This window comes from Hippocampus zosterae, chromosome 4 (assembly GCF_025434085.1).
Source record: "Hippocampus zosterae strain Florida chromosome 4, ASM2543408v3, whole genome shotgun sequence".
In the NCBI taxonomy this organism is placed as follows: domain Eukaryota; kingdom Metazoa; phylum Chordata; class Actinopteri; order Syngnathiformes; family Syngnathidae; genus Hippocampus; species Hippocampus zosterae.
This window is the reverse complement of record NC_067454.1, coordinates 11,276,713-11,299,207: the sequence shown is the minus strand read 5'-3', so window position 1 is coordinate 11,299,207 and position 22,495 is coordinate 11,276,713. Positions and strand designations below refer to the sequence as shown.

The 22,495-nt window shown below is 45.2% G+C and overlaps 1 protein-coding gene across 2 annotated transcripts; it reads right to left on the bottom strand.

Moving 5' to 3' along the window:
• Nucleotides 1–1,071: 1,071 nt before the first annotated feature.
• On the bottom strand, nucleotides 1,072–22,037 carry ahctf1 (AT hook containing transcription factor 1). Of its 2 annotated transcripts, none has more exons than XM_052064435.1 (41): nucleotides 21,810–22,037; nucleotides 17,245–17,371; nucleotides 17,008–17,158; nucleotides 16,726–16,828; nucleotides 16,431–16,611; nucleotides 16,139–16,346; nucleotides 15,779–15,895; nucleotides 15,614–15,698; nucleotides 15,384–15,534; nucleotides 14,530–14,662; nucleotides 14,016–14,197; nucleotides 13,823–13,884; nucleotides 13,336–13,464; nucleotides 13,042–13,132; nucleotides 12,865–12,954; nucleotides 12,603–12,743; nucleotides 12,175–12,279; nucleotides 12,004–12,100; nucleotides 11,796–11,919; nucleotides 11,639–11,695; nucleotides 11,365–11,511; nucleotides 11,083–11,273; nucleotides 10,838–10,982; nucleotides 10,598–10,729; nucleotides 10,223–10,370; nucleotides 9,986–10,136; nucleotides 9,800–9,907; nucleotides 9,010–9,148; nucleotides 8,703–8,918; nucleotides 7,257–7,971; nucleotides 7,029–7,143; nucleotides 6,838–6,983; nucleotides 6,655–6,751; nucleotides 6,281–6,408; nucleotides 5,928–6,202; nucleotides 4,266–5,846; nucleotides 3,490–3,712; nucleotides 3,285–3,422; nucleotides 3,117–3,205; nucleotides 2,275–2,357; nucleotides 1,072–1,954 (listed from the first exon to the last, which is right to left on the bottom strand). In XM_052064435.1, the coding sequence occupies exons 2-41, from the start codon at nucleotides 17,363–17,365 to the stop codon at nucleotides 1,759–1,761; spliced, it is 7,491 nt and encodes a 2,496-aa protein (XP_051920395.1). In that variant the 5' UTR covers nucleotides 17,366–17,371; nucleotides 21,810–22,037; the 3' UTR covers nucleotides 1,072–1,758. The 2 variants fall into 2 exon arrangements, with proteins under 2 accessions (XP_051920395.1, XP_051920396.1); XM_052064436.1 differs by lacking the exon at nucleotides 21,810–22,037 and adding an exon at nucleotides 20,043–20,061.
• Between the last annotated feature and the right edge of the window lie 458 nt (nucleotides 22,038–22,495).

Genomic DNA, 22,495 nt, shown 5'->3' with positions numbered 1-22,495 from the left:
CTAAAAACGCCTTACGATACATGGTCGTTTTTTTTTCGTCTAAAAACGCCTTACATGGTCGTTTTTTTCGGCTAAAAACGCTTTATTATATACAGTATAAATTGACGTTTTTTCCAGGTAAAAACGCTTTACTATACATGGTCAGTTTTTTTCCGTCTAAAAACGCCTTACTATATACAGCAGGGGTGTCCAAACTTTTTGCCAAGGGGGCCAGATTTTATGTGGTAAAATGTCGGGGGGCCGACCTTGGCTGACATTCTTTACATTGAACAACAATATTGTTCAACAAATTTTAGTAAGCTAGTCTGTTTCACATTTCCATTTTTATTTTAATTTCAACAATCTTAAGAATTTCTTTTGGTTCATTTGAAACAGGTATATCACATGCAACTGCTTATTCACTTGACTTTTTCTTAAACAGAAGTCTCCTGAGTGTAAATTGATTGATTTGAAACATAAAATGTATCACCATGACTTTTCAATAGTCACAAAACCTTTGACTCGAACAACAGGGAAATGAACAAGCAATACACATATCCACAACTGCAAGGATCATTTGAAATATGACATATCAGTCAATATAAACACGGAGTGATGTCTTGTTAACTCGTGAGTGATGCCCTCTAGTGTCTAAATGCTATTACTCATTTAGCCACTAGAGGGAAGCAGTACTCTATGAAACATCACTCACCAGTCTACGAGACCTCAGTCAATGCAACACGTGTTCCATTGCGCCCAACCTGCGGGCCAGACGGCACTGATTTTATGACAGGGGCCGAGGCCCGGATGAAATTCGACCGCGGGCCGGACTTTGGACACACCTGATATACAGTATACATAGACGTTTTTTCCGCTAAAAACGCCTTCCTGTACATGGTTGTATTTTTCGTCTAAAAACGCCGTCCTTTACAAGGTCGTTTTTTCCAACTAAAAACGCCTTCCTATCCATGATCGTTTTTTTTCGGCTAAAAACTCATTTCTCTTCATGGTCGTTTTTTTTTACCTTAACCTCATCAAGAAGAGAAAGTTTAACTTGGAGAAGACCACCCAATGAAAACTCAAGACATGTCACAATGTTCATCAATGTTTATTGTGTTTATCAAAGAGCAGTCATCAAAAATAACATTCTACATGCACTCTTCAGAAAATAGCCTATGTATCAGCTATACAACACTCAGGTCAACAAATCCATTTTTTTTCCTTTTCTTTGCCAAGTTTTTTTTCTTTGCATTTGCACACTGTACATCATTGCCAGTAGGAAGAGAGTCCAATTTTTTGGCATGTCATGCGCCCCAATCTTCTAATCAAAACATAAGACTAAACAGTGTCATTACATAAGTCAATGTGGTAAAACTTCCAAAAGGGGGAAAAATAGAATTTATTATTTAACATTATTTGGAACAAAGAAAATTTACATTGTTAGAAATATTGATTGAATTTCTTAACAGCGGTGTTCCAAGAGGTTTAATATTCAACCGCTAATGTTTAAAAGAGAATGGATTGAAAGTCTCCTCAAAAAAGAATGACTTCTTTCTCTGCTTCTTTTTAACGGGAGCATCTACTACAAACTAGCAGTTGATCACTGCCAGGTAGAGACCAAAAAAAAAAATGGCCACTGATGCAGCCTTTAACTCATTTACTGCCGGCCCAGTAAAAACGGATCTTTGACATCTTTCGACGTTCATGGCAGTGAATGAGTTAAGACATTTTGTCCAAATGAACTAAGCAGCACTTTTAAGGTCAACCACCAACTTTCAATCAGAGATTCTTTCTACGTGTGACAGGCTTGATGAAAACGTTGTCCATTATGCGTTTCCGGCGGAGGTTCATTCTCGATGACGTCCGAGCGGCTCCTTGCTTCTCCTTCTTCCGGGCTTGCGGGGCCTGATTGACCGGACTGGGCAGTGGTGAGATCAGATCCACTTCGACCAGGGGAAGAGGCTCCGAGGCGGATCTGGATATGAAGGTGGAGTGTGAAAAGTAAATGAAACATAAAATATTGTTTTAAAAAATATACTTTAAAACAAATTTTGCTATCTTAGTGCTTCAAAGAGTGTTCTCTTTCTGTTTTATTGAAATCAATTTGGTGGTGTTTTTTGGTGTGCTGGAATAGATTTGTGACATTTCCATTCATTTCAATGAGGAAAGAAAATTTGAGCTCAGTATTTTGGGCAACAAGCGCGGTAAAGGAACACGTTCAACTTGAAAGTCAAGGCACCACTCCATTTTCTAAGGTTAACTAAGAAAAGGTCAAAGCAGTTAAAGTAATCATACTTAGCTGTTCGTTTGGCACTTGTTCTGCTTTTTGAAACAGCTTTCGCCTTTTTCGTGTAGTCTTCATCTGAAGTGAAGTCTTCCTGGAAGGAAACCAAACAAGAGACATGGCAACAATTTCATGACTGTTAAAATAAAATTGACTTGTACGCGGGCTGTACACTGAAGGAAAGTCCTCATGTATGCAGCGTGTTTTGGTCCCACTCAGGGTTACTTATCTGTCTCCACGAGCAGGAGATAAACTTTTGTTGTCTTACGGGCCACACTTGGTTCCAAATGATTAGAAGGGAAACGTCATCCGTCGATCATCCAATTTTTAATTATCATCATTATTCCATCAAATAAAACAAAAAAACGTGTTGAATGTACAATACGCAAATGATTAATGAGTAATTTGTTTTGTTATTCTATATTTTGTTTGCAGGATATATCAATTAACTCCCAGTAATCCTTAAAAGAAACTGATCATTAAAAAAAAAATTCTGAATGAATGACCAAAATATAACAGAGCTCTTGATAATCTAATTGCTCATGGAGGAAACTTGGTCACATCTTAAACGACAGCACTGAAATAAACTCAATAACCAAAAGTATAGTGAAAATAAAGAAAAAGAATAACAATCCTCACTCCTCACTTAAAAAACCCCAAAAAACTTTGACTTTGAATGCTTAAGTCTGTGAAATCCTGTGAAAGGTATTTTCGGTTCAGCTGCTTCCCCTTTTACTCAAGAATCACTTTTAGGTACTTTACAAAGATAGTTTTTTTTAGTGGTCATGCAGCAGACAAGAATGAAAAAAAAATGGAAAATGCAGATGTGCATTTTCCATTCGTTAATGCTGACCTTTGAAGCACCTTCGACAGCTCTTCTCGCGTTGCGAGTGACGGCCACCGGAACATCGTCGCTGGGGCCCGGCGACTCCACTATGCTGGCTGACAAACACACGCGCGTTACAATGTGAAGACCAGCGCGGTTCGAAACGGAAGGAGGCGCGGTCGAAATGAAGAGCACCTCTTGTTCTCCTCCGTGAGGGCAAGTAGACGAACGATTTTTTTCCTGGGCTGGTCTCATCGTTTGCAGAATCCCCCACCGGGACATCTACGGACGATGTCGTCCTTCTGGTCCTCGACCTCTTATTGACAACTTCTCCTGGGAAGAAGAACAGTAGCTTGAGTGAGCATGCATCGTATTTTTAAAATGGCGTCCTACATCATACCTTTCTGCTTCTCCTCTTCGTCCTGGAGCCTCTTGATGAGGGCGTCAGCTACCGGGGTTTTGGAATCCACCTCCAAAGGGGTAGCCAGTAAGAAGAGGTCTTCCTCTGGGTGCTCCCACAATTTGCTTCTGGTTGTCTGCCGGAGACTCGCAGGACCCGCGGCGCTGTTCAGTTTGGCTTCATGCTTGCCATGACTGATGCTCGCCTCCATCTTTGCTGGACTCTGAGGGGGCGACACAGAGCGCAGTTGAATGAGAAGGGTCAATGAGGCCAAAGACGACTAAACTTTGAAAATGCAATGGAATGAATCCAAAAATATTCAATTCATTCATCGTTGTGTGGTGGCAAGAAAAAAGCATGGTCATGCTTAAATGAGATGTATGATGTTTTTGTTTTTAAAACGGGTCTCACAAAATGGTTTGCTGCTATACACGATGTGAATTTATTTAAAAAAAAAAAGACAACTAATTGCTCATTCGTTAGTATCATCTTGTTATTTTTCGACAAAAACCCTCCCATCAGGTTTCCGGAAAAATATGCTCCAGAAAATTTGAACGTGGCTCAAATGAAGTCAGTGATTCACAAAACTGCTCCGCAAAAAAAAAAGAAATTTGAGCCCGAGTTGATTGCAAAACACTTCTTAGCCATGTTCTAGCACCACCTCTGTCCACTTTGCAACTGTAAAACCTGAATTTCCAGACTGTAGGACCCCCCCCACAAAAAAGGGCTGTTCTATTCTTCTGCAGTATCAATTTACATGCGAGGTGAACACTTACCTCTGGAAAGACGTCGAGAATGACGCGCCTGGATTGACGGGTCGCCCTCGTCGGGCTGGAATCGGCCTCCTCCTTTGACGGTTTGAGCCCCGTGATGCTGCGCTTGACCGCTGCTGAAAGAACCTCCACCTGTTCTTTGTCTTCCTCTCGCAGGACCTCCAGCGTGGTTTGCAACACCTCATTGCTGTTAAGGATTCGGCGACTGGACCTCCTCGGGGTGTTTGTGTGGGAGCTCGTGCGTTTGACGCGGCTGGAAGTCCTGGTGGCTACAATGTTCGTATCGCTGATCTCGTCTTCTGGTTCCTCCTCTCCGGCATCGGGCTCGTCCTTACTTCTACTTGTTTGTCTGGTTCGAACAGGAGCGGCTCTTTTAGAAGTTCGTCGTCTGGATGGTGATGGAGCAGCGTAATTATGTAAAGCTGCTGTTGCCTCGTCTTTATCCATCTCCTCCTCCTGAGGCTGGCCCATTTTTGGACTTCCCTCCTGGGCTTGAGGAAATTCAGGTTGACCTTTGCGAGAGCTTCTCCGAGGTGTACCGGCTCGCATTTTGGTGCCTTTCGTTCCAGATGTTCGACTGAGCGAGGCAGGGACCGCGCTGTTCTTATCTGCCGCCTCCGGTTCCTCGCGGATGGGAGTAATGAACGTAACAGTTCTCCTCGAGCGTGTTGTCATTCGGGTGGGAGTGAACGGAACTGTCGTTTTCCTCTGAGAAGTTGAAGTCTCCGGGGCAAGAGCTTCAGGTTCACCGGTTGAAGTGAAATCTTGAACCTCTTCACTACTTATTTGGCTCTCACTTGGATGTTCTCGGTTATCCAGTTCTGAGGGGTCGAGATGTTGCTGGTCTTCTTTTGAAGAGTTTGCTGTCCCTGCATGGTTGGCAGCTCCTTCCATCTCAACAGGTTCATCTCCTTCAGACCCTTTCTGTACCCCGGCAATTTCAGCTTTCCCTTCCTCTAGTTCCATCTCGACATTGGCATTTTGTGCTATCACAAAATTCCCGCTGTGGCGGTCCTCCAAAGTGTCTGTAGGTTCCTGCGACGGGGTAGGCTCCGAGTCTGGTAAAATGGCAGGCTCGTGATCTTTCGCATCCATTTCTTCTGCCGCATTCAGTTCGACCTCAGTGTTCTGTGGCTCGGTCTGCCCATTGAGTTCCTTCCCCTCATCTTCTGGTGTGGCCGCCTCACACTCGAGAGCATCCGGTGCCAGAAAAATAATCTCAGGTTGCGTTGCCAGGTCATCGGAGGCCGCCGCTATCGCTTCTGTACAATTCTCCGTGGGCAACGCATGCGCCTCGTGACCGCTGTCCTCATCCATGTCCAGCACCAGCGAGAAGGTGCCATGACTTGCACATTTCTGCTCGTCTGGTAGGACGGCTTGCTGCAGCTCAGGCAGTTGGAGTGGGGCGGCGTCCATCGCCTCCCGTTGGCCATCCACGAGCTCCAGAGGAACAAGGAGGGTGGTTGAAGGTTTCAGCTCCATGTAGGACGACCCTGGTCCCTCGCCCCCGAGCGTCTCCTTTACTTCCGTATCTGCCCCAAGTCTCACCATCAATACATCTCCTTCCATTTCCTCTCCGACCATCTGGGATGACAGAAACAAACAAAAGTACTTTCCAGACCAACAATCTAATTTATTTGATTTGGATTTGTATTGGCACGATACCTTCATCTCAACCCCCGGCGGTATAAGAGAAAACTGTGCGGCGTCCTGCTCCGACAAAGTCGATAAGAAGTGATCGTTTTCTTCATGAAGAAAGGCCGAGCTGGCTGGGAGGCCTCGGAGACTCCCGTTTCCCTGGATTTCCTCAATGATCTCCACTTCACTACCAGAGTCCTCCTCATCATTACACTCTTCCTCACCAGATTCTTCTTCCTCCTCCTCCTCCTCCTCAGATTCAGAGCTCGATAGTTCTTCGCTGTCGTTCGTACTCACAACCGCTAGGAGACAAGAAAAAGCATGTGAGCATGTAAATGAGGCGCAGGAAACTTGCGTCGTCGTTCACGCATCCTCCTCACAGTGGGAGTCGGTGCCCGTCGGCTCGGAAGAGGTCACAGAGGCAGTGGATTTTTGGCTGGTGAATACAGGTGGAGCTTTGGCAGAAGGCTCCTCTTCCTCCGCTGTATTTTTAAATTCATCCATGATCCTGACAAAAAAATGTGGGAAGATTTGTACCCCTTTAAGATTTGTAAATGAAACGGTACGGCAATATTTACAACGAAATTCAATTTACCGTATTGGCCCGAATATAAGACGGCCCTGATTATAAGACGACCCCCTCTTTTTCAAAACTCGATTTATACAATTGATCATTTTGGTGGATCCTCACCCCATATTTGATCAATAAAATTTTAACACGCATGTTTGTAGAGAGTAGATAAAAAACACAAACCCGCTGGGGGCTGTCTGTGACAAGAGATGAATTCCAGAGCGGGTCAGAGGAGACATGCCACTACCAAACAGATGTCGCTCCACAAAGTCAGCCAGATCTAGTTCATCAAAACAAGAGATTGGTTAAAACCAGAAATATTGAATATTACAACAATGGTGAGAGCTGAAGATTTCCAGGACACACCTGTTGATTGCTCCAAATTCTCTGCTGGTACATCTGCTGGTTCAATGTCTCCACGTGTTTGCTCAGTGGAGGCTGCAGCTTCATCGTCTCCAAATGAGTTGATGTGCTGGATGAATTTTGTGGCTTCACAGTCTTCACATGCGTTCCCTTGCTGCGTAATTGGGATGACTGGAGAGTCTCCACATGCGTTCTGGTGTTCTAAAATGGTGGTGGATTCAAGGACTTGTGACTGGGCTAGATGCTCCTCGGTGGTGAATGACGGACTCTGAGATTCTGTCTGTGCGGCAGCGACCAACAGCTCGTCACCTAGCAACAGAAACATGTTAAAACTCTGCAATGTCATGTCACACAATGAGTGAAAAAGAAGAAATTGGTTATTTTGTATGTAGTTGATGTAATGAATTCAATAACGGAATTACCGTGATAAGATGGTTCTTCTTGGTCAATAAATTCAACCGCATCTTCTTTGCTACCCGATTCCGTGTCTGGTGCATTGTCCAATTTGCACTCAACTCGCTCATCGTCAATAACCTCCGGATTTTCTCGGTCCCCTCCCAACTCGTCTAGTTGGTTCTCCGTTCTACACTCAGCCGTTTCTTTGTTGTCATCGTCTTGTTCCACAGCAATCTCCATCACATCTTCAAAGGTCTCTTCTTCCATAAGCTCCTGGCCTTCACTCTCGGCATCGTTTGATAATTGCAGAGAAGCCCGCTTGGTAGCTGGAACGGAGTTCTGCTCTGGTTCGTTTTCACCCAAATATTTAAGGTTTATAGTCACAACGTCATCTTCTTTATCGGTGTCGAGATGCTCCTCCTCCTGATGTTCCTCCGCATCATAGTACTCCAGAGTGGTGTCCGTCACTTGGAAAGATGTCTGGCTTGTGTCAAAACTCAAGCTAGGTTGATCTTGGGTTGCGTCCAAGGGATTGGTTAATTTTGCAGCTTCGTGGATTGGGAATGATTCCTTCAGAGAGCATCTCAGCTGCGGCGAGGGAATACCGCCTTCGGGCGGCATGAACTTGACGTGGGGCGATTCTGGTTCTTCATCTTCATCGAGTTGTGCAGACCAGGTCTTGCGTGTGCGAGACAGGCTGGCCCTTCTGGTGAGTAGGCCAATCTCACTGTCTGCGAGCATCTACAGAGGACAATGGTTCCAGATGAATTGGTTAAAGCTGCACAGGTGAGTTTACTCAAACATTATATTTAGACTACAAGTCACACTTTTCATAGTTTGCCTTGTACTGTGACTTATCCTCGGGTGCAACTTTTGCATATGTTAACAGATCTGATTGGTTCCCAAAATCCCCGTTTCCTAAGTGTGTCGATTTACTAGGTCAAGCATTTTAAACATCACAAAAACTTTTCAAGCGAAAATATTGATTTCACCTGGAACTTTCAAACAATACACGGTGCGTTCAAATATTCACTCTAATGGCCATACACTGCTCGAGTGTGTGTACAGAAAGGCAGTACCCTCCAATTAATTTCCGAATGCGGCTTCTATTAGAATGCCATCAATAGGTCGTGCTTGAAAATGTTGACTATTGTACTTCCTGATGCAGTGGTCTCAGCCACTCCCTTTTTGGTGTCACACCGGAGCACTATGGGGTTTTTTTTTTCTCTTCTACATGATTCATTTTTGACCAGTGAGACTTGTACTCGAGTGTGACTTATAGTCCCAAAAAGATGCTAATTAATGAGATTTTTTATGTCAAAATGTTGTGCAGATTACAACGATTTCTGATCTGTAATGCAATGACATGGTATCCAGAGGGTAATTTTGCAACAAATATATTGTTAGTATCATTTGCAATACATGGCATGCCATGAACTGACAATGACAGACAGAAAGCAGTTTGTGCTGACCCCGTTGGTCAAGTGCATGTCCTTTTCCACTTCAGGAGACCCGGCCACTTCACCAAAAGTGATCCTGCTCTCTTTGCTGCGAAGCGGAGGGGTGATGGAGCGCCCCGGAGACACGGAGGGAGTGGCCATGGGAGTGGGCCTCTGGCTACTGCGAAGGATGGACTGAGGGGTGAAGGCTGAGAAGACTGCGCTGGAAGCAGCCAGGGCGCGAGCGCGCTGATGAAAAGAATATATGTTTAAATTGGAGGGAAAATTCATCAAATTAGATCAGTTTGAAAGGTGACAAGGGATCAACATTTGGTCTCACCTTTACAATCAGTGGAGTTTGCAGGAGGTTAAATTCTGGGGCCTTTGTTGTGCTTTTTAAAATGGCCCAAGAAGGTCTGGCAGGACTGAGGAGTGGTCGTGGGGTGTGAGAGGAGGGATGAACCACCAAGTCGCTTAGCCTATGTTAAATGAGGGAGAAGTGAGAAGCAAATTGTGAACAGTGAATATACCTTTGTGATTTTTGACGGTTATAACATTGAAGGAACTAAAAGGACTATTAAAAAACGTTAAAATGTATGGCCTCATGAAGTGGATGATATGGAATGGATCAACTTTAAATAGCATCTTTAAGACAAAATATCAAACCGGTAACACGGCATTGAAGAAAGCAAACTAACAACAGCTAGAAAATGAAACTGATGTATCTCGGTGGTTCAACACAATTGTATTTTGCTAGCGAAACACAAATATATTTTGTTGATTCAAGCATAACTCAAAGTTACCCACCATTATATTAATCCATACATTTATCAAATTTAGGTCCAAGATTTCTAAAGCAACTCTAGAAATGTTTCCCCGAGTTTGCTGCATTTTTAAGCCCCCTGAACAGCGGATTTAACACTGACGTGTCACTTGAAGGAAAATGAAAGGCGTTCACGTTGGAACAACTAATACAGGACTTTTTAATTGAATTGAATACAACTTTATAGTCAAATCTCTAAGTTTAGTCTGGGTTTAGTTGAGGATCTACGGATGGACACATCATAATACACAAAACAGTGAGTCTGCCATTGATAAAACAATGCTTTACTCTGGCTTTTGTGAAGTACCTTGACTTTCGTTTCGAGCTCATCGTTAACGGGGTTCCCAGGAATGGTTCCAGTTGGGTTTGAGTTGCAGGCTTAGGTGGTGGACTCAGGAATCCTGGAGTTCTTGGACTGAAAGGCAGAATTTGAAATACCGGTAAATACGCCAACAATTAAAAAAATACTTTCACTAGTTTGCTGTTCGCTTACCACTTAGCAGGGGAGGACAGAGGTGAGTCTCCTTTGCCCATCCACACCTCCTCAATCTTATTCAAGACACTGTTGATAAAGCCCGCCCTAGACATCACTTTCTCATTCGCGGAACGCTTGCTGATTGTTGACAATGGCTGTGGACGAGTCACTAGAACACAATGGGGAATTTTAATTAGACAAGCAATTGCGCAAAGATGTATCTGAAGGCTTTCAATGATGTCATGGTAACGTTACCTTCTTTGTGGATGGTGGTGGGATGTTGGTAGGGTTTGGCTCTTTCCATCGCCAATTTTCTCTGAACTCTGGGCAGAATTTTGCCATACTGCTCCAGTATGGAGTTGCGGGTGTCTGATCGCTCTTTAAGCTTTGGGTCTCGCTCATTCTAACAAGAAAACAAAACAGGCACATGGTTTAAACACTATGGGAATCAAGCGGCTCATTTTTATACTTGCACGACAATGTTACTATCATGTCAAAATGTGCTTGAAATCATTATCGATACAGTTAAAAGATTGATAATGGGAACAGTTAACCCAAGAGCTGATTACATTCATTCGCAATTTGAGCGACTTTAATTTCCCACTGTACTCAAGTGGCTGTGTGTCATACCACGAGGTGCATTTTAAGGCTGTGGTTGAGTTGCAGCGCAGGTATGTAGTTGGATTGCTGAAGGTAATGAACCATCAGTATTTCCCTGTTTTGAAGACCGCCTGTACCTTGGAGAAACTTCTCCAAAGTTTCCTAAAAACATAAACGAAGAACCAATGATAAACTAGAACGGTCACAATCTTTAACAGAGCATCTTGAAACAGCTGATAAGACGGAGTTGCTGCATGAGCCAAAAATGACCTGCTCAGTGGGGCCGAGGGGCAGTTTGAGCAGCTCTTTGATGAGACCCAACTCCTGGCAGGTCTCGTACAGGAAGCCAAGCAGCTCGGCCCTGTTGAGATGATTCGAGTGCTGACGCAGCAATGACCACGCCTCAGTGAGGCACCTGGGAAGTGGGGGGCAACACGGGGGTAATTATCGAAGCTATATAAATACAACAGTGGACCATTGGAACTTCAACACAAGAAATCAGATGACTGCTGTACCTGTTGTGGAGCAGTACAGCGAGGCAGAGTCTGGCCTGCGAGATGGAGGAAATGGAGGGCTTTGTGACGTGAAAGTAGCGCAGCGCCACTGAATGTTGGCCCTGACACATGAACGCTTGCAGGACGCGCTCATGTTGCCACTCAAAATGACACTGAGAGGCGGCCGGATTCAAAAGCAGTTCAAACGAACTCTGATCGGGAGAGGCAGAGGGCGTTGGGAAAACGGGTTAGCTTGTAGCCGACAGTCCACTTCTTTTTCTTAAAATATTTGTGTGTGCAGACCTGGTGGTCACGGTGGTCAAGCAGCCAGAAGCCTTGCACCAGTTTAACCAATCCAATAGGGATGTCAAAAGCTGTGGGAAAAGACTCCACTGACGTTCCCTCCTTAGTGGGGAAGGAGTACATGACATCCAGCAATAAGTAGATTACCTAAGAAAATGTCAAGGCTCATACACAGCTCGGATTGGAACAGACTTGAGAAAATAGAAAGCCATATGAATACAAACAAATTGAGAAAAACCCAGAAGAGTAAGGCCAATTTGAGTTTGAAGGATACAATTGCATGTTTTGCAGCCTCATCAACACTGTCCAGAAGATAAATATCCAGCAAAGCCTGCCGATGAGAAATTCATAATCAATCAGCTGTGCGTGTTTTGCATCACATATGTGTGACGAGTGTGTTGATGTTTGGAATAAGGTACACTTGAGCATACATGAAGGGTCGGTGGTGGGTACTGTCCTGTTCCACCTTCATCCCTCCTCCACAGATTGGCCAAATGTTCTCCACATTGGCCTACCAAACTGTCAATCATCAGGCAGTCGGCACACCACTTTCCCCTGTGACAATAGTGGATGCATCACATTGCTGGAATGCAGTTATAAGGAAAAAAAATATATATATTTTTTCAAAAGAATACTCACTTGGCCAGAGAGGTGAGTTCCTCCCTGCGAATAGAGTAATAGTTGCTAATGACTGAGTGACTGTAGAAAGGCCTTGAGATCTGCACGGCATCAACATCTAGAGAGAAGACGCCAGTTACAACCCGTACACACATCACGACTTGAAAAAGGCGCTTCCCAAACATGGTTTACCTGATCCTTCAGGCAGCAGGCCAGTGCGACAGAACCAGAGGACCACTTGAGCGTACTTGGAAATCAGACCAGAAGCCACATTCTTGTTGATCAGACCCACAAGACCTGCACAAACCGATCAAGAACAACCACGATTAATAGCAATCAATCATCAGTAAATATGGGACAAACAGAGGCGAAGATGATGAAACTTAACTGGCATTCCTGTAATTTGGTCATCATCAGCACAATATACAACTTGGAATACGTGCTCGTAAGATAATTTGGAATTTCTCATGCAGTTCATCAAATTCATTATTGTTAGCCAAAACATAGCGAAGGTAACACTATTTTCGAGTTATTGTCAACAATGTGTTGCATTGTGGAGCCTTTGGCGGACAAGTACTGCGAAAGCATTGTGTTGCAGTGTGGTGAAAGGAGTGCATCACCTTTCTGCGTGAGCTCCTGAGCTTCAGTGAGCAGACAGTGGAAGATGGTGCTGAGGTTCTCCAGAAGTCTCTGGCTGTGCTGCAGCAGCTGCATGGTCTGAGGATCTGTGAAGTTGGACGAGCTGTCGAATAGAGGTGCACCTTGGAAACAAACACAAAAGAAAGGGACAACTGCATGCTTCCTTTTTGTTTCCCTTTCGTTTTCATTTCTGCACTTTTCATCATGCGGCTCTATTGCAAATGAGAATGTCAAGGAACATACAAATGCTGTCCAATTCCTCCTTGGTCTTGGTCACTTTCTTCCAGGCCCAATCCAAGATATAGCGAAGGTTTAGCGCAGAGCCAGGTTGTTCTGATGGGATGCCATTAAAAATAAGTATTAAATTCGAGTCAAATTGTACCAAAACAGAAAAAAATGTTTCTGGAGACAGCCTCTCACCCTCTGCAGTCCACTGCTTGATACAACCAGTGATCAGTCCCAAAGTGCTGGTCTCGACTGCAGTCGACAGGATGGCATCTAGCTGCTCCTCCTATAAGCAGTTTATAAACGTTGCAGTGATTTAGCCGAACAAAATATCAAATGTAAAAAAACAAAAACGGTTTGACTCCATCATAAACTCAAGGCTCAGATCTTGAGAGATTGAAGTTAGACAAATGGCGTGAAAACCATTACAATGCACATCAATGACACATTAAAAAAAAAAACTACAGCATTTCATATGGATGTATTTACCTGCGAGAGATTGGCAGAATGGGCATCAGCAAGGCGAGATGACAGAAGGCCTGACATGAGACACCGCGAGTAGCTGCTGGAGATTACGTCACTGGAACACGGAGCGGCTTTCCTCAAAAAGCTCAAAGTCTGGCAATTGAGAAGGCATGCAATCAAAACATTCGTTTTTCATTGAAATAATTACAGAAAAAAAAATTGGTGGCAAGATAATACAATTGCTGGGAATTTCACTTCACCAAATATACTTATGCTTCCATGCACCCTCGAAAACATGTGCATATTAGACTAATTGAGAACTCTACTCTGACTGTGGGTGTGAATGTGAGTGGCTGTTTGTTCATATGTGCCGAGGGATTGACAGGCAAACAATCCAGGGTTTATTTACACTTCTTGTGCTAATGCTGAGATGACCTCAAGCTCACCTGAGGTGTGTTACGGAAAATGGAAGGACAAATAAACACAGTAATAGAAAGAAAGGGTCACAAACTTGTTTCTGATATCCAGAGCAAGTTGAATGGACAATTCCAGAGTTGAATAAACAGGTAGCATCTGTAACCAAAAAAAAACAAACAAACAAAACAGTAAAATTATTTAATTTTACGACATAGAAATATTACAACAAGTGAATTCCTGTGCAACCAGAGAAACAAAAAACTTAGGGAGACCAGTAGCAGACTTGCCAAAGTTGTATGCGGTTGGGTTAAAGTACTGTTCCGGTGGGGGGAAAGTCAAAGACAGACCCCTGCTGAGACTGTGATCCTGTACAACTACATCCAGTAAGACGTTCTGAGGAGCCATTTGCGTCACTGGGTCCAAACACCAAACGGCAAGGTAAGCGCAGTTCTGCAGAGACTCGCCCATTCTGGAAACAAAAACCAAAAAACTCAATTGAAGTGCAATGTCACAGTGAACTGATGAATCTTGCTGACAATAACCGAGAATATTCTACGACAATGAACACTTCATTAGGAATACCTTAAATTAATTTTAATCATCATCCTGAGGATTGTTAAATGGGAGTCATTTTTTAGCTATTTGAAAGTAATTACATTTTGACAAGACGTGTTTTTGACATTGCCTTCTGAATGGATGGTTCTGATCGCACTGCTACGCATAAACCATAACAACAGACCAAAATACAACACCGCTGTGACTAACTGAATACGGGTGAAGTAGGAACAAGCTCCACTGTACCTGAATGAATCTGGCATCTGTGCATGGTACCAGCGGTTGATGTCAAAAACGGCAATGTAGGTAGAAGGTATTCCTTGCCCGTAGACCTTGACTTGCCAGCTAAAGATGGACACACTGGTGTCTGGAGATGCAACTGAAAGACAAGAGCAGGAGATTGTCAAGTTAAAAAATAAAATAAATTTAAAAAGTCCTTTATTGACTAATGTATTGAAAGACGCCTCTTAAAGGAAAACTGAATGGCTTGTGCTCTTACCTTCGCATGATTATGCCCGCAAAACAAAAAAACAAGGGCCATAAATGCATGTTTGGGTAATATCACTGAGGAACAACTGCAGAGCCTTCTGAGCTCAAAAACAAGAATTCCCATAAACACACACAGCAAAATCTTGAAGACCGGGAAGCATAACTGTCAACTCATACGGTTTAGCCATAGTTCATACGGATTTTGTGGTGACGTATATGGCCGTATCGCACAAATCCAAATGATTTGGAGTTGGTGAAAAAAGTAACGCAGCAATACAACTCTGAACACAGTAATGATGATAACCAAGTAGAATGATGATTAAACATTAACCAGACATTGTATTATGGAGAGCTACAATAAATATCATTGAAAATTTCGTGGGGTTTTTTCTGCCGTTATTTTGACATATAAAATGCTTTGGTATGTCATAAGGATTTTTTGCTCTTTATAAGGATTTTTTTGGTAGTTTATACAGGTTGGCGCTCCGAAAAGTAGACAGGTACGGGGAAGCCAAGTTGGAAGGACCAACTCCCGATTTCTAAACGGTCTAGTTGCGGGGGAATGACCAAGTGTTTCAACACTTCCGTCACTATTATGTGACCAATCTGACCTTCAGTCATGCTGTCGTCCCTGTCTGGATGGTGTCGGAATTTCTCGATGGTCTGGCAGTTCAGCAAGCGGGTTTTGGTGTTCTGGGCTCCGAGAGGAAAAGCTGCACCACTCAACTCTTGACTGTAACGCTCCTCACAGTACTCAAGACCCTGAACAGCATAATGACAGGTTTGGAGGGAGGCGTGGAAGAGCACTTTTCTGAGAGAAAAATCGTCATATTCTTCACACCTCATAGAGGATCTTCCCTGAGGCCAGACATTTACGCTCACTGAAAGCCATCTGTAGAAGGTGGAGACTGACCGTATCGCCTTCTCTGTGTGAGTGTAAAGTAAATGAGAAGTGAGACTGAGTGGATTTGCTTTAAAAAAAAGTCTAATTGCATTGTAAACTTACTGATCCTGAGAAGACTGGACAGCCCAGAGGTAGCAGCAGTTTCTGGGGTCATTTTCTGGCTCCTGGAAGGTGAAGGCGTGAACGGGCACTCTGCCACCATCCAACTGGCAATGGTATCTACACGTGCAGCAGGGGGTTCGTATTGCGCACATATACAGGTTAAAAAATAAAGAAATCAAAGCAACTGCAACAGGTGGCGCCAGAAGTGTAAGTGAAATGTAATTCATCATTTCACCCTGAAAGCAGTAAATTCTACAGCAGAAACATTTTTATGATACTGTGATGGATTTTGAGAGCACGTGGAACACATTAAGTGACTATTGAAAAAGGCATATTTTTAGAAACAGTGGAGAGCCTCACTCTTTTCTGAGAGACTTCAAGTTCCATAGCTGTAAGTAGCCATCCGAGAAACCCACGGCTAGCTGATTTGTTCTGGGGATGTACTGCAGGGCTGTGGCTGATACACCACTTGGCCCATTGAGCTGGAGGGAAAGGTGTCTGCCCTCTCTGCTGCTCACTTCTCGAAGCCTGGGAATCTCTCTCAGAGTTTTGGTCACCACTTGCAAGCCTGTGAAATCCAGAAGGAGGGACAGGCTAAGAATGAGAGATTACACAGGGGGAACTTGCATCCCTCGACATGGACGCTGCTCACCGGAAGCCTTCAGCTCGCTCTGGCTGCAAGACAGGTCGTCCAGACAGAGGTCCACGAGCAGCACATGGCCTACATCCGTGACTACAGCGGCGATGCCAAAGAACCAGCGAAGACACTGGTGGAGATGCTGGGTAGAAGTGCTTGCCCCACCATAGCTCACCAAGGGCTCAATGGCTGTAATCTACAGTCGAGCATAGACGCAACCACAAAATGTTTTCATGTAAAATGTGCTTCTTTTTTTATGCAACTTAGATTTAGGTAGGATGTCTTCCAGTGCAGAGCAGAGGAGGCTCACCCTGCCTGGTATAACCACAGCCTTGGTCACTCTGGACAGCCCCAAATCATAGAGACACAACACACTGCCTTCGGTTTCTTCCAAGCCGACCAGCAAGCCAGACCTATGATGCATAATACAACATCTGACATTATTATGCCATTATTAAAATGCAATTTCCAGTTCAGTAGATGATACGGTGAACCCAACGAGCCTGGACAGAAATGGTGAAAGGCTGTAGACCACTAAACCTCTGAGCCATGCCATCCAATGAGAAGAAAAGGACACAGTCTGCGCTCTGACCTTTTGAGCCAGCTGAAGTCCCTTGCGGTGAGGACGCTGGGTGGGTGCTCCCCTCCACCACTAAAGCAGTACGCAGACATACGTTCTCCGGTGAATGCGTGGATGAACTCAAGATGGGGCCCGCAGGCGAGCCAAGCATGCCCTGCATGGCCTTCAAGCACAAGGGAAACAAGAAGCCTTTTGTCAATTAACTTTTTTTAGTGCAACCACATATTCTTTTCAGAGAAAGGCACTCACCAACAGTGAACTTGCCGTGAAGCACAGAGTCCAGCGTGATCTCATCCTCTCCTACAGCCTCGAGAGTCACCGCAGGAAAAGGCAGCAGGCTGCTGGTGACTTGTGCTGTCAACTCATGCATGGCTCACTGCAAGAACAATGTAGGCTATGTGTTAAAAGATTTAATATTTATTTTTTGTCCAGTCTTTACACAGCTTTATAACTATATTGCTGTTGTATATAGTTATAAAGTGCTGTTGTATCATCGGATTTGCGGCCGCATGTTCTGGACACTCGGGTGAAGAGAGGGGCGGAGCTGTCAACTGATCACCACCTGGTGGTGAGTAGGCTCCGATGGTGGGGGAAGATGCCGGTCCGTCCTGGCAGACCCAAACGTATAGTGAGGGTTTGTTGGGAGCGTCTGGCGGAATCCCCTGTCAGAAGGAGTTTCAACTCCCACCTTCGACAGAGCTTTTCCCATGTTCCGGGGGAGGCGGGGGACATTGAGCCCGAGTGGACCATGTTCCGTGCCTCTATTGTTGAGGCGGCCAATCTGAGTTGTGGCCGTAAGGTGGTTGGTGCCTGTCGTGGCGGCAATCCCCGTACTCGCTGGTGGACACCAGCAGTAAGGGATGCCGTCAAGCTGAAGAAGGAGTCCTATCGAGCCTTTATGGCCTGTGGGACCCCAGAGGCAGCTGACGGGTATCGACTGGCCAAGCGGACCGCGGCTTCGGTGGTCGCCGAGGCAAAAACCCGAGCGTGGGAAGAGTTCGGTGAGGCCATGGAAGCCGACTTCCGGACGGCTTCGAGGAAATTCTGGTCCACCATCCGACGTCTCAGGAGGGGGAAGCAGTGCACCACTAACACTGTGTACAGTGGGGATGGGGCGCTGCTGACTTCGACTCGGGACGTTGTGAACCGGTGGGCAGAGTACTTCGAAGACCTCCTCAACTCCACCAACACGCCTTCCTTGGAGGAAGCAGAGCCAGAGGACTCTGAGGTGGGCTCTCCTATCTCTGTGGTTGAAGTCACCGATGTGGTTAAAAAGCTCCTCGGTGGCAAGGCCCCAGGGGTGGATGAGATCCGCCCGGAGTTCCTCAAGGCTCTGGATGTTGTGGGGCTGTCCTGGTTGACACGCCTCTGCAACATCGCGTGGTCAACAGGGAGAGTGCCCCTGGATTGGCAGACCGGGGTGGTAGTCCCTCTTTTTAAAAAGGGGGACCGGAGGGTGTGTTCCAACTACAGAGGGATCACACTCCTCAGCCTCCCTGGTAAGGTCTATTCAGGGGTGCTGGAGAGGAGGGTCCGTCGGGAAGTCGAGCCTCAGATTGAGGAGGAGCAGTGTGGTTTTCGTCCCGGCCGTGGAACAGTGGACCAGCTCTACACCCTTAGCAGGGTCCTTGAGGGTATGTGGGAATTCGCCCAACCAGTCTACATGTGTTTTGTGGACTTGGAGAAGGCGTTTGACCGTGTCCCTCGGGGAGTTCTGTGGGGGGTGCTTCGTGGGTATGGGGTACCGAACCCCCTGATACGGGCTGTTCGGTCACTATACCACCGATGTCAGAGTTTGGTTCGCATTGCCGGCAGTAAGTCGGAATCGTTCCCAGTGAGGGTAGGACTCCGCCAAGGCTGCCCTTTGTCACCGATTCTGTTCATAACCTTTATGGACAGAATTTCTAGGCGCAGCCGAAGCGTTGAGGGAGTCCGTTTTGGGGGCCTCAGTATTACATCCCTGCTTTTTGCAGATGATGTGGTGCTGTTGGCTCCTTCAAACGGGGCTCTACAACTCTCACTGGAGCGTTTCGCAGCCGAGTGTGAAGCGGTTGGGATGAAAATCAGCACCTCCAAATCTGAAACCATGGTCCTCAGTCGGAAAAGGGTGGAGTGCCCCCTCCGGGTCGGGGGGGAGATCTTGCCCCAAGTGGAGGAGTTTAAGTATCTTGGGGTCTTGTTCACGAGTGAGGGCAGGAGGGAGCGAGAGATCGACAGGCGGATCGGTGCAGCGTCTGCTGTGATGCGGACGTTGTATCGGTCTGTCGTGGTGAAGAAGGAGCTGAGCCAAAGGGCGAAGCTCTCAATTTACCGGTCGATCTACGTCCCAACCCTCATCTATGGCCACGAGCTATGGGTCGTGACCGAAAGAACGAGATCCCGGATACAAGCGGCCGAAATGAGTTTTCTCCGCAGGGTGTCTGGGCTCTCCCTTAGAGATAAGGTGAGGAGCTCGGTCATCCGGGAGGGGCTCAGAGTCGAGCCGCTTCTCCTCCACATCGAGAGGAGCCAGATGAGGTGGCTTGGGCATCTGATTCGGATGCCTCCTGAGCGCCTCCCTGGTGAGGTGTTCCGGGCATGTCCCACCGGGAGGAGACCCCGAGGAAGACCCAGGACACGCTGGAGAGACTACGTCACCCAGCTGGCCTGGGAACGCCTCGGGATCCCCCGGGGAGAGCTGGAAGAAGTAGCTAGGGAGAGGGAAGTCTGGGCTTCCCTGCTAAAGCTGTTGCCCCCGCGACCCGGCCCCGGATAAGCGGTAGATAATGGATGGATGGATGGATGGATGTTGTATATTCCCAAAGCATCAGCGTAAAAGACCAAAATTAGCCATGATCCCCCTCAGAGACTCAAACTTAATGCATCATGTATTGTCATAATAGCCAAATGCACTGTACATAAACTAACAACTAGCAATGAGCGTGCGTCTGCTAAATGAAATAGTTTGAAACATTTTACACTTATGATCAGCAAGACTATAAAGATGGACTTGCGACTTGGGTTTGTGAAATCTAGTTGTAAAAATTCTCTTTTTAGTTATTTTCTACCTCAAGATTTTTTAAATGCGAAGCTGTGATGAATCTCAGTTCCACAGTACAAAAAGGCTCTCTTAAAAGCACAGTTGTGGTCCAGCTATCAGCAAAATCCCCAAAGGGGTGGGGTACACTGTGATCAACAACAAATGACATTGACACATATGTTTGCGTCAACAGGAGCTTGTGTCAGTGCAATTTAAAAATAAATGTGAGACTGCTTTTTCCAGGCAGTGACAAATGATCTTTTATTTCTTAGGCCAATGCAAAAACTATTTTACCATTTCCCATGGAATTCCATATAGGTGCGGCAAGTACAAGAAAATTTGAATATGTATCTTCATATAACACACATAAGATATGTTTGTTAGCAATGATGAAAACCAACAAAACCAAATAAAAGCATAATATAACTAGGCAGGGTGTACTTAGTTTATGATTTAGTTCCATTCCTAGGCCTGCAACGTAACCCAGGTTTGTACAGAAATTGTAATATGCGGTAGTCTACCACTAACCTATGCTAAAGCAGTCACAACCATAGTAATATTTGCATTCAACCCACTTTTACGCGATGAAAACATAAACAAAGCCAGTAATTTACAGTGGCAGTCTTGCACCGATGCACAAACGACTTAATAGCGAGGGTATCCTGTACGGAAACCACATGAGTTTTGAAAAACGATCCAATCTTTTTTTTGAAGTGGTGCTTGGTGTAAACTAAAGTTTGTCAACCACTGACGCTACGTGCAAAATGAAATTGTGCCCCTTAGCGGGCTCATGGAAAGTAACATCAGGCATTCAAGCGGACTCCCGCGCAACGAGCCTGGCGGTCAGTAGCGCACAGCCCACGTTTATGAGGGAAGCATGAAACACACATTTAGCCATTTACAGCCACACAGAATAACATTCATATTCAAAAGGCAGTTGAGATGAATCGACCAGCTACTATAGCTTTCCGTCACATGATATAAGAAGTATTACTAGACAGAACAAATGACTCCCGAGTGGGCAAGACTCACGGCAAAAGATGTCACGTCACTTGAAATGTTAGCTTTGCAGCTAGCAAGGCAGAGCACCAATTAGCATCAGCAGTTGTTAGCATAGAGCCTTAGCCTAGCTGGCATGATGTAAACAAACAGTGTTCTCTGGTCTCTCCGTACATGTTTAACGCGAGGTGACGCCGCTTGTTACTTGGTTATTCAATACGCAACAAGTCACCTTACATTCACTTTGGCGAAGACAACAGGCTACAAGGTCACGAATGATAGCGCTGAACTACAACGATTAAAAACTCGAGCGAACTACAGGCAGTCCGTGGTATGGTCGAATATTAGTTGTACAGTATTTTGCGTTTTAATAAGATTTGGTGCAGTCTCGTTGCATAGTAAGTAAATGTGCAACTCTGATCACGCGTGTTCGTGTAAAATATGTCCGTTTTTACATTAGCTGTTAAATCACTGTCAGATGTAATGCTCATTTTAATTCATTGACCGCTTGCCAAACGAAGCTTGCTAAAATCGCATGAAATGATTTGACCGGTTTTCACCATCTCCAATGAAACGTCGAAGAGTGAACGACAAGCATGGACCTTAGCTAGTAGCTGCATCGCAGTACGCTTTCACTTTATCTACCATCGGTATTTTTTTCACATTGAATTTGCATAGAAGGTAAGAAAAAGCAGGTTAAAGAAGCTAGGCTCATTTAGCTAGCTGCTCGATAGCAGGGTAAAACGTGATGCAATGTGCCGCCCGTTAGCCGCTACAGCCGTTGTCATTACGTTACCTTGCCTCCTTTGGTCGGCTTTTATCGGGACCCACGAGCTTTTGTTACCCTTGGCGAATGTGCCGATTGCTGACCGTCATAATCAGCACGGGACGAATGTTGCTCTCAAGTTGCTTGGTGCTACTGACAGATGACAAGTCTAAAAAGCTTCGGAAAAACTTCAAGCTTCGGCATCGTCTAGTGCCGTGCCACTGTTGCGGAGGGGAGAGGCGTTAAGCATTTATTCGCTGGCTTGTTTAGCCAATGTAGACGTAGACTTGCTCACTAACACTCTCTTTTGGTTGGCGGGTGTATTACAGGGGGGGGAGCGCTGACATTTTGGCCGAGGTTCACAGAAAGCTGCAGTCGACCTACTATTAATTATGGCGAAAATCCACATGTCAAATTCTTTACACACACACACACACACATAAAATGGTGTTGTTGGGACAGATTCTAGATTTGGACACCTGTATTGTAGGGATGTGAATCACAGCACTGAGGACGATTCGATACACATCTCGATGCACTACCAGCGATGCGATACTTAAACGATACATGGAATTTTCTGGCGACACGATGCGATACGTTTCACCGTCTACACGATGTGATACGACGCGATACACATTTAGTTCAAATCAATGCAATCCGATATGAGACAGTGCAATTTGTTGTGATATTATGCAATTCAACATGATGCAAATACG

What these genes read in the sequence shown, in the direction of transcription:
- ahctf1 (XM_052064435.1), bottom strand. Translation starts at nt 17,365, where the DNA reads ATGCATGAGTTGACAGCACAAGTCACCAGCAGCCTGCTGCCTTTTCCT. An exon ending in TTGACCACCGTGACCACCAG is followed by an intron (nt 11,274 to 11,364) that starts GTCTGCACACAC and finishes TCTCCCGATCAG; the next exon opens with AGTTCGTTTGAACTGCTTTT. An exon ending in CTGTCCTCCCCTGCTAAGTG is followed by an intron (nt 9,908 to 9,985) that starts GTAAGCGAACAG and finishes TCTGCCTTTCAG; the next exon opens with TCCAAGAACTCCAGGATTCC.